We start from the raw sequence: 12118 nt of genomic DNA on the forward strand, positions 1-12118 counted from the left end.
ACTTTCAAGAATGAGGATTTGAAAATAAATTAGATGGTTACATTGCATACTCTTTGTTTCTTGCTTTATTCAAAATGTTTTGGTTTTGGAAGCTGATTTAACATTAGAAAGCATAGCCTACATGAAGTCATATAGTAAATCGATGCCTATCACTAAGTAATAAAAATTCGCCATAATTCATCAAATATCCGTGGCTTCCAGGGAGCAAAGCCCCCTGAACCCACACCGGGGGCCCTGGGCGGTCCCCTGACCCCCAGCCAAGTGAGACTCGATTCGCTCCACTAGTCCCCCCGTCGGGGCCTTTATCCCCCCTGTCGGGCAGGTCCAGGCGCCACCACTGAGGTTTGCATGGCAAAGTACTGTTACAGTATTAAATACAGCGATACACCACATGGATAGTTGAAAAAGCCTTGACGTTTTGATTGAGTAGCTTTGTCATAATTTTATATTAAATGGCAGACCTCCTTTACTCAGCCCGAATTTATTCCCTCTCAATTTAAAATATTTAAATCCACACCACTGCACTGGTGTACTAAGAGACATATACGTATTCTGTATTGTGTTTTATTCACTCCAATTTGGCATTTTCCCATTTGTTGAGATTAGCAAGTGTTCCAATGGCCGCCAACTTCTTTATTCTCGTAGTTCACTAATTAAAATATTTATCAACCATTTAATGTCGACAACCACGAAAACAGAACATAGACAAACAAAAGCCACTGAACTTAACTTCTTTCTTTTATTTAACATGTTGCATTTTTTTGTTAAGATTTTAATATTTTATCGAACATTTAAATCAAGAAGGATTGACTAAGATTGATTGTACTAATGCTATGTACAGTACACTTATTCAATCAGTAGCACTTAAATATAAAAAGGAACTTAGTAAAGAGAGGAAACAGATTGGCATATTACAATATAATAATTTCATATACAGTAAATACTACCTTGTATACAGTAATTACATTTTTATGCACTCCTAATGATCACTATAATCAGTGTTCCTGCCACATTAGTGATAATGTTTCAAGTTAACCACACATAGGTGGTTCAAATTTTATAAAGTATTCATGCATTTCGTACAAATTTTAACCAAATATCAAAAACACATAGAAAAAATCACACTGTATAAATTAAAGGTAGTTTTTAGGTTTATCTAAATATTTTTGGACCCTTCAATACAAAAACCGTGACACTCTCTCTGCAAGGTAGAAACAGAAATTAAAAAACATAAAATGAAATATGCATCATCTAGCTGATTTCTTTCTTTTCTTGAAAAATGCATCTTTAATTTTTCTTATAATTTTTGAAAGCATTCTAGAACAATCAAAAGATGATTTACTGTGTATTGTAAAAAAACCTAAAAAACATTAGCCTAATTGAGAACTTAAAATCTATGGTAATAGGCCCTATATAATCCTTACCTAAATTGAAAGCATTTTGCAGAACTTTTATTTTAACTAGTGCTTCAGATTTCAGATCTAAATCAACTACCATCACCGTATTTGCTACTGCATTAAAGCACTGATAACATAAAGACTATGCTACCAACAGTGTTATTTTTATACAAATTGATATGATGGAGGAAGGGTGCAGACATTTCAGTATGCTCCTAAAACAGAGAAAAATATAGAGCCCTCAGCTACAGTAGTACACTCGGAGAAGGTACAGTACATGGGATGATGCAAAATCTTGGTAGCGAAAACAAGGTACTGCAATTCACTAAATTTATAGAGTAAATCAATTAGTGAAAATAATAATCAGTAAAAGAAGAGCAATATTCCAGATCCTTTCCAAAACTATACATTAAGCACAATCAAGTCTAACTTTTACAAAAAAAATTTATAATAAAATAATTACAGTACAGCACCATACATGAAAAATTGCAATATTCCATACCTCAACTAATTGATTAAAAAGAAACAAACATGATAAAGCATCCTTGAATCATCAACCCTCAGTTGACCTTTGGAGCTATTTGACCCTTTTAATATCTCCATGGTTAAATATATGCAACTGAAGGAGTGGCAGAGAATAACCTATAATGCTTCTGTGTGCTCTTGGGTTTTCAATGCTTAGGATATAATAAACTGCCAGTCAAATAAAAAAAAAAAAGATCTACACATTTGTATTGCTCATTCAAAAGAACTGGCACTTAAAGTACATATTAACTTTCTTATAGTTGCAAAATCACATTTTCAAATATTTTCAAAACCGTTTTACTACGAAATTCTAAGACTATAGGTAATATATTCTGTAAATGTTTGCTTTTAATTAAGGTGGATAATTTTATTCTCTTTCTAAAAAGGTTATGATTGTATTTGGGTGGCAGTATATTTGTAAACCATAAACTACAGTATATTTTTATCTGAGATGCAGCCAAACTGATACCATTTTAATAGTCATAAGAAAAGCATTACATGATAATGTTCAATATGGTAACAAAAAGAAGATTAAGTTAAAGATAAACGTAAATTGTCAATGCAGATACAATACATATTGCACACTTTCTCTAAAGCTTCAAAAATCAAACTGTAAATTCTAAAAAGATGAAACCACATGATATTGATATTTATGAAAGATGATTCCTAGTTAAACACCGTTCAAATACAAGATCCCAAGTGCTTCCTTAGCTATTGTCTCTCATGATCAAATAAATCATTTGAAAAATCTTCATTCAGTTATAGTGCTACTGATGACTAGGGATTTCAATAAAAATTGTTTATTGTATTTTATCTAGTAACTATGTTAATATCGACAAAAAGCACAAAGCTAGACTACACTGAAAAGCTTGCATTTACTTAACATAATCTGTATTCAATTAACACAATTTTTGACTTTGTACACAAAAACAAAACAAAATATACAGTATAAAGAAATACAGTACATGACATAAGTGTATCACTTGTTGAAAAAATGATACAGGACGTTTTTGAACCAAGAGAGTGAATGAAAGTTGTGAAATATTCTGAACTATACTTGTACAATCATAGTTTTCTGTTCCGCCATGTCGGTAAGTCGCGTCACCTCTAACTGCCAATTAGGAATCTTCTTTGCAGTCATGTGACGACGTGCATGTTTTGTGAGGTGGTCACTACGCATGAAACGACGGTTACAGATCGGGCATTCAAATTTCTTCTCGCCGGTGTGGGTCCGTCGATGACGTGATAATTCATCTGATCTTGCAAATCGTTTATCACAGCTTTCCCATGTGCATTCAAATGGCTTCTCGCCTAAATTTAAATAAACAAAGAAGGGAAAGTACTGATAACTCATTGGTGCTCGTATATTTTAACAATCAGGCTGGAACTTGGGGACCTGTGGAGTATGTGGTGCAAGTCTTATTGGTGAATCCTCACCTCTTTGTGTATTTTTAATAAGTGCACCATATGGCCTTGATTCCAAAAAAAGTGTTTATTATATTTATATAATCTTTAACCTTTTCAGGCCTGTTTAGTAATAAATTACAGTTAACTCCCACAGGTCCAAGTGACAAATAAACAATGGCAAAATGAAACTTGTATTTAAAACATTCTCATTCTCTAAACTGGGCAAAAGTAATCATGCAATGTTTAATGATTTTGAGCTTCTACCACATGGACGTCGTTACCGGTGTAACAAATAGATGTAGAAATTCCTTCCTACATGTTGCCGTTCGACTCCTTAATAATGAGTAGGGCTACCTTTTATACTTTTTTTTAATCAATGATTTATTTCATTGTATATATTTCTGTGTTTTATATTTTTAATGTCATGTTTTTATGAAGCTTGTAATGTCTACCTGATCTGAATTGCCCCATGTGGGATTATTATAGATTGATTGAATTGAATTGAAGTTGTAACTGCAACGAACCTTTTTGAAGTTGTCAAAATTAACAATTGAACAATCAGAACAGGGACAAGATTACACACAATTTACCCTAGGGACATGTTCAACTAAAAGGTCCATTTCATTGAAGAATTCTAAACAGTTAACAGGAAGATAAAGGTCTTTCACATTTTTGTAATGTTTTATGCATTGAAAAAATGACATGAAAAAAAAAAATGAATGAAATAATAATTATACCTGTATGTGTCCTAATATGTGCTTTGAGATGCGAGCTCTTAAAATATGTCTTTCCACATCCTTCATATCTGCAAATATGATTCCTACGTCGCAACATCTCGCCACTGGCTGGCGGCGAGATTGGCCTTGTTGCTGATTGGCTGTTTGCCGAAGGGGCAGGGGCCAATGGGCAGAGTTTAGCCTGGTTGGCATCTGCTTTGGGACTGTTCACAACAAGCACAACATTAGAAGGCAAGATAATGTTTCCCGGCATTAGGATTGCCTTCATTGAGGGCAGTATTGCTCGATTGAAATGCATACCATCGGGTGTGGTAATATTAAATGTCTGAACAGTACTGGTAGCAATTGGTGTGTTGTCTGGTAAGCAATTTGTCCTACTGCGATCCACTGATGCATTACCAACACTTACAGGCACTTCATTTTCAGTCTTTCGTGTCTTTTCTGAATCTGCATTTTTTTCAGTTGGATGATTGGGAACTGCTTGGATCACTGAAACATGATTGTTTGCAATAACACTTGCTGTAGAATTATTACTATTATTGGGGACAGCTGAGTTAATTGAATCACTAGGAATTGGGTTGTTATGAGGTGTTGCAACTGGTACACTATTTGATGTGACACATGATGAAATTTGCGTTACCAACGAGCTAGGTGAAATGGAACAGGACATGAGGCTGGGAGTGGCTTTTACAAGATGACAGTCCATATTGCTAACAAACGATGAAATTACATTTGTCGAAGTAAAGATGGCCTTATTGCTGGGCAACTGTCCAAATGGCATTGAAGAAAAGCAAACAGATCCTCCAGGCACATTGGACTTCGGAGGAGGAGTCATAGGTGGTGTTTCAAAACCCTGACGACAAAACAAAAACCCTAAGGTTAATAAAGTTTTCTCCAAACAACCATTAGGTTAAACAAGTTTGCTCCAAATATTTTTAAAATGTGTTTAAAAAGCTTTTCAGAGAAAAATAAATTTTAAATTAGAAATTACCTGTGATGTTGAAATTCTTTCCCTATTTTTCTGACAGTCTTGGCATGACTCTTCAGATGGCAAACTCTCAGGCGAGTCGGGATAATCTGTTGGATTTTCCACTTGCTGTTTATTTTTTGACATTTGGTTGAATGATAAAAGAGTCTCCACTGCTGATCTTTCTATTTTTGATCGCTTAGGAGAAGGTTCTACAACAAACGATGTCACTGGCCTTTTAGTGTTGTCATTCTGTTGAAGAGAAGAATAAAAAATAAAGAAAAGATAAGTGCAAAAAAGTGTGCCAAAATAAAAGTAATAAATAAGAGATTAAATGTGGTGTCATTCAAGGCTTCTTAAACAGTGTACTAGATCGTAGATGTTGAAAAATTGGTGCTGCAGCTACCATAAGTTTTCAGGCACATGACTTTTGAAAACCCCACCCTCCAAGGAATATGGGGAATTCCCCTCAACCCTTCCCAGTGAGAAATAATTTTCTAGATGCCCGGAAATGCATTCTTTGTCACTTTAGGGTAGTATTTTTACTAGAAATCTGTTTAGAATCAGCAATTTTTTCTTAAGAATACACTGTATAACCTTTCGGACTGACATGAGCTGCGCACCTGGCAGTGTGTACATATTCTTTGATCTTATCCGACAGCGCTTATACTATTATAAAACGACATATTCACAGTGTTAGTGCAAACAGTGGGTATACGATATACCATATTTTTAGTGAGGAATGTTTATTAGGAAAAGAACTAGAAGGGTTACACATTAGTATTCTGTACAGATTTTTAATAGTAAATACATTGGCAAGCCTGGTACTGTATTGTACTGTATAATAAAAGGTGATGAAATAAATGCACAGATAAACACAGGTATCACACTAGTATCACACTTCAACTGAGTGGTTACAGGAGTTCTTCCTATTCGTCCATTGCCTGACCAATCAGACAACAGCATTACTCACACCCACCTTGTATCACCAACCAAAAACAAAAGAACAAAAAAGTCTATCCAGTATAACAGTACTATTGACCAACACAAAAAGCACTTTCTACTATAGCATGACCTAAATGCATGATAAAGATGACCTCATTCATTCATTCATTAGTCATTATTACGCAATCACAGATTCTACTCAATTATCAACTGTAAAGCAGAGGATTGTCACACTGGGATCCGTTATTATTCCTATTGTCAAGACAATACCATATACTTTTTTATACTAGTTAAAATAAACCTGTAACCTATACATTATTAATTACTGTATGGACAAAACAATTTAAATGGCTCAACAAAGAGACCACAAAACAAGGCCAGTATTTCATGTTGATTACTGTAGTTTATATACTAATGGTAAACAGGCTTTTAAATAGTAAAAATAGTTTTTAAATTGCTGCCATTTATGTTCCCACCTCTTGTTAGGCTTGATTCTTTCAGATACTGTAGTCATCATTTTTATTGTCCATGGAAAAATGAATGTTTTTCAGAAAAATAGCGAAACAGTAAATTTTTTCACGAGGCTCTAAAATTTGATGAGAACAGGGACGTGAAACTAGCAATTAATACAGTACTAATATTAACATTAATATTAATACTTTCCATGATAAAGGTTGGATTTTTACAAGGTAATAAAGATCTTAAAATTGTGAAATCATTGAAAATCCTGTCAAAAACACTGAAATTCTCATTTAAGAAAATCAAGGTACTGAAGATCAACTACGGTAACTTCCAACATTTAAATGAACGCGACATTTAAGCAAAGACATTTAACAGCAGACACTACGTTTACCTATTGTTTATATGACTGCTCAATAATGAAGTTAGCAATTCAAAATACTGACATTACTTTCAAAGTTTACAGTATTACAGGTATTAGCTCAACATACATTGTAGTGTACCTTTATGTTAGTTCATGTGTTATATATTGTGATACTTTTTAATGTTCCAATTTTCTATTTAACTTTTAATGTATATTACATATCGAGTATTGATTTTTTTTTGTAAATCTATATTTTTTTAAATTCTGTACAGCGCCTGAGATCATTATAATTGGATATTGTTTGCGCTATATTAAATAAAGTTATTATTATTATTATTATTATTATTATTATATGGTAGGGCCCACTGTAAATAACATCATTTAATGTAGCTAGAAGAGTAGGCTATACAGGCTGGTACTAGCTTGGCAACCTTTACTGTATGATTCTTTATTACTCAAAAATTAGCACCAAGCATCTCAAGCCTTTGAAGAAACTTGACCAACGATCATTTGGCATGACAAAGAGTTTTAAAAAAGGGTCAGATTATAACCTACCCTTTCTGTTTAGGCCTAAGCCCGGTGTAGTGTATCAAGCTTATAGAAATTGGTAACTCCAGCATCTACGGCCCTGACACCCACTCAATACTATCTTGGTACCGTAATATTTTTCCCCCCAAGATTACTAATCAGATGGAATAAAAATAACCCACAGTTGACATTTTGCAATGAATGTAGGGCTAGGCCTACTGACTACTGTAGGCATCAGACAACTTTCTTTAGACAACTTTGTAGGGCATCTGGCAAAAAATAAACATCAATTCACTCACACTTTATTTATTTGTAAAGAAAAAAGCAAAAAAAAAAACCAAAAAAACTGTTTTTTAAGTTTCTTTGTTTTGCTGCACCAATTTTTTTAGTGAATAAGTAAGGAGGGTGAAGGCGCCCTTGTGGTAGGACTAGTTTAGGCCTAGCCTGTAAATTAAGTAAATAATTTGAAAGCCTACCTAGGGCCTAGCCTAGTAGCTAGCCTATATGTGTCAATAAAGTAAAGGCCTAAAGACTAAGAGTAGGTTAGTAGTAGGATGTGCTTAGGCCTAGACTAGGCTAAAAGGTATGGCTTTCTTCTTCAGCTGACAGCTGACCGACCCCACTCTCTTCAAATTCATCACTTACCACACACACGTACACATCACTGCTTACCAAATTAAATAATCAGTACAGTATGAACTTACTTCAATAAAATGTGATTCTGATGGTGAAGCTGGGGGTGAATAAGAATATAATGCCATTGCGGGAGTACTATTAACAACATATAACGTTCAAAATGACGATGACAGCCGTCTAGGGTAGGTTCTAGCTGCTACTATACACTGTACTCACATAGGATTGCTTATTTCGGAAACAGATGATAAGAATCACGTTGGGCGTGAATGTCTTTTCGCGATTTCAAAACAAAAACATAAGCAGACGAAGGCGGGTCAAGGGGTCTAACCAATTATATTCGTTTATTACGGGGGCTTGCCCAATGAGTGTCGAGCAAGCCTAGCGATCATGCCTAGCATGCATGTCTCTTGGATGATATTGTGCATGATCTAATAATTGGCCCGATTGATTTGTCACAACTCACACTGTGGCTGTGATGGCAGGGAGGTGCTCATAGAGGTCATAAACCTATCTCTAATGAAAATATATTAATAGATATGACTAGGCCTACTCTACTTCATCTAGAAATTTATTGGTTGAGGTAGGCCTACAATGAGGGGGTGTTGTGCAGACCCGGAGTTTCAAAATCACACTCCACTAAGAGAACTTCTTCACAACAAAAATTATGAACCGACATTCTCAGCCTGCAGAACTATTTCTAATTTATTCATTTTTTTTTTCTGTTTCTTCTTTGTCTTTTTCGTGTATTATTGTCGCGTGGGTTTTATTATTATTATTATTTCTCTTTTTGGAGGTTCCCCCTCCCCTACTTACAAGTACTTCCTGGTCGGAACAACTGAATTCGCGTGGAGATGGAATTTCCTATGCAGAACTATAGAATGTTTAGTTGGTCCTTGTTGAAATCAGGTGCAATTAATTACTACAGATTTTTAAACATAAATCTGAATAGCATAAAGTACATGGAGTGCAATTCTGTATAGTAGTAGTTACCTGGTTATACGATACGATATGGGGAGCTTTACTACAATTTTTATCTAAAAAAATGTTGAACAATAAACCACGACAACACGGAACAATTAGGTCTGCATCACGAAACGCTAAACTATCAGAAGTATCAAGTAAAAAAATGAATAAAAAACAATAAAACAATAATGAAATAATCCATAATCGACAATTGATAGAAAAAGAAATGTAAATATTTTATGAACTAATGTACAAATACAGTACAACATAATCATAAATTTTCTTACCAAGGACGAACCATAATGGGGGGGGGGGAGGGGCGAGGTGGTATTACCCCCTATCTGTGAACCATTCCCTGGTCCCCTCTATTTTGAATCCATATCATCGACTCTACTATAAAAGAGAATGGGTGGGGCTGACATTGAAGAAAAATGAATTAACACGTTGACTGCCAGACCTTTTTTTACGGTTCCTTCCCGTGTGCCAAAACAAGTTTACATGTACAAACATACTTTTTTGAAATTTTATCTAGTCATATATCATCAAAATGATGTGTCTAATAAATTGGTGGGAAAATATTAGGGGGCAAGTAAACTCGTCGAACGAGTATACTCGTTCCTGGCGCCCTCAGCAACACCCTGTGGGCGAGCAAAGATCTTATAAGATCTTTGTGGGCGAGTATACTCGTCGCTGGCAGCCAATGTGTTAAGGTACAGAATATTTGTCGGCCACCTGCTGGTCTCAAAAGCCGGCCAATGGAGTGCGACATGCCAATTTTTCTGCAAGGTCCGAAGTCCACGACCTGGGGCCACACTCACCAGATTACTTTTGGAGAGCCTGTTCGCGTAGTTAAAAACGATGTTATCACTGCTTTAATCAGTCTTGGTTTATGCATAGAAGTATACATTTTATACCTGTTTATGCATGGCCTATGATGTTTAGTAGAAGAGCCACTTGATGGCATCCTCAAGTAGTAATGAAACATCTTGTTAAAAATAAATTGGGGATATATAAGTAAAGAAAATAACATTCAAATTTCGAGTCTGATATTGCATGCCGTTTACTAACCGCAGGTTCAGCAGATTCACTGAACCTGTGCCCCCGAGTTCTAGGGGCCCCCTGATCTATAAGAGCCCCGCCCCCTTTATAAAAAAACAAAACTATATAAGCAATGTTTTATTGTGACATTTAACTACTGTATTTGTTTTTCATGAAATACTGTAATAATTTGATCTGGACTTGCTTTTCAACAAATTCAACTATTGGTCTATATATTGCTAAAGGCTTTGATGCAAGTCTAGTAGCCTAATATTGAAATTATGAACATTTAGCTTGTTACCATTTTCGGATTAATGCCAGATTATTTTCAATGTCGCCAGATACCCGAGTCCCTTAAATTTAGTGTGTGAATACAATTTGGATTTTGCCATTCTGTTTTGTCTGCTTTAATTGAGTTTGAAATTTCTGTTGCTACATAGGCCTAGCTATTACTAATAATCGCTAGATTTTTCACAATCAAGATTTATATGAATATTGTTTGAATTTTTGTTTTTTTCCTATAAGTTTATTCATTTCATCCACAAACTTTTAGGATCGTGTGTATATTTGTTTTCAACTAATAAAAAAAAATAATCTGATTTTGATTTTTCAAATTTTACTTGTGCATTTGTATCAAAGTAAACGTAATTTTTTTTAAATGTGTCTGACTGCAATTTTGTTATCGAATATTTTCCATGATCACGCTCATTAAATCTAATGATCAAGGAATCAAGGAAAATTTATTGTCGACAATACAACGAGATACAGTCGAAATTTGTGTCCGGGTGATTCATTTCATTTTATTTAGCTGAAGTATATAAAACTAATATACTAGACCTAAAAATGAAGACCCATTCGTTTTTAGGTCTTCGGTCCACTGACCATGCATGATAGCTGTTCTGGCTGGGTACTACATTCCGTAATAGGCCCCTAATGGCTAAAAACGTCTTTTGGCCTTTTTTACATCCTGATTTATAAAATCGTTGGAAAAAAAATCGGCGTCGGGGATATCAGTAGACAATTCTTCAAAATTGGTGAATGGTAAAATAAACGAGCTCTCCTTTCGCCCACTGAACTCATGGGTACACTTCCTTTTTTTCCTCTTTCCTCAATTTAGGCTAACTCTTAGGGGTTGCGCCAGCGAGGGGTCGGGGGGCAAGGGCCCCCGTCGGGGAGAGCTGGCCCCCGTCGAGGGAAAAAAGCACAAGTTGTCGGGGGAGAAAAAAAAAATTATATGTATTTTCCACATATTAATAGACTATAAAATCCTTTGAAACCCCTAAATTGTTAAAATTTCGATACCTTTTAATCGAAGCTCGACCACGCCCACTTTGCTTTCGTTGGGGAAATCTGACCACTCGTCGGGCAAATCCTGGCGCCATCCCTGCTAACTCTTCTCAATTTTCTTCTCATTCTTTTTATATTTTTTGGGCGGGGGAATGGGATGGGCCTCTGAAAAAGAATCAAACTACAATACATTCTCAAAGTCGTTGCAAATCTGGCCTGCCCTGGGGAGGAAAAAATCGCGCCTTGCATGCCGGGTCTCCTGACGCCACCATTTCATCAGATGCAGTGCTCCTACGTGAATTTTATGCTGTTGGTAATGTATTTGCTAACGGGGGAGCCGTCCCTGACGTCGTCGCCGTCCCTGACGTCGTCGGGCGTTGCTCAAAATGTTTGGGGTCCAGGGGGATAAATTTTGACAATAATACTAATAATGTAGAAAATTCATATAATTTTTTTTTTTATCCCCAACGAATTGTGGTTGTTCTCCCGACGGGGTCCCACTGACCCCCCTCCCGCCTCCTCTGTATCTACAGTAGTTGACTTTCGGTAAACTGGGTTTCGGCAAAATGGGATTCTAGGTTTTGTCAAAGTAGACTAGGCAATCTCGCATTCAGGCAAACTGGGTTTCGATAATCTGGCCTTAGATCCTTTACCACACCCTATTTATTTATAAACGTGCCCAGGGGCGTCTTTGTTGAGAAAGGGGTTTATTTTTCACTGCAAATATGGAACTACAACACATAAATTACCGTCGAAATGTGTTATTGTATGATCATAAAGACTTCCACTGGAGTAGATCATTAATAGATTACGTTGGAATATTGTTGCTTCCCTTATTAGTCAATTAGGAGTGCGTTTACTGGGC

The 12118-nt window shown here is 35.7% G+C and overlaps 1 protein-coding gene across 1 annotated transcript; it reads right to left on the reverse strand.

The window, feature by feature from the left end:
* Positions 1–720: 720 nt before the first annotated feature.
* On the reverse strand, positions 721–8262 carry LOC117108516 (Krueppel-like factor 10). The gene is made up of 4 exons (XM_033250537.1): positions 8034–8262; positions 5058–5285; positions 4067–4919; positions 721–3233 (listed from the first exon to the last, which is right to left on the reverse strand). The coding sequence occupies exons 1-4, from the start codon at positions 8088–8090 to the stop codon at positions 2974–2976; spliced, it is 1398 nt and encodes a 465-aa protein (XP_033106428.1). The 5' UTR covers positions 8091–8262; the 3' UTR covers positions 721–2973.
* Positions 8263–12118: the final 3856 nt, after the last annotated feature.

This window comes from Anneissia japonica, unplaced genomic scaffold (genome assembly GCF_011630105.1).
Source record: "Anneissia japonica isolate Jap-2015-1 unplaced genomic scaffold, ASM1163010v1 scaffold287819_len434453_cov191, whole genome shotgun sequence".
Classification (NCBI taxonomy): domain Eukaryota; kingdom Metazoa; phylum Echinodermata; class Crinoidea; order Comatulida; family Comatulidae; genus Anneissia; species Anneissia japonica.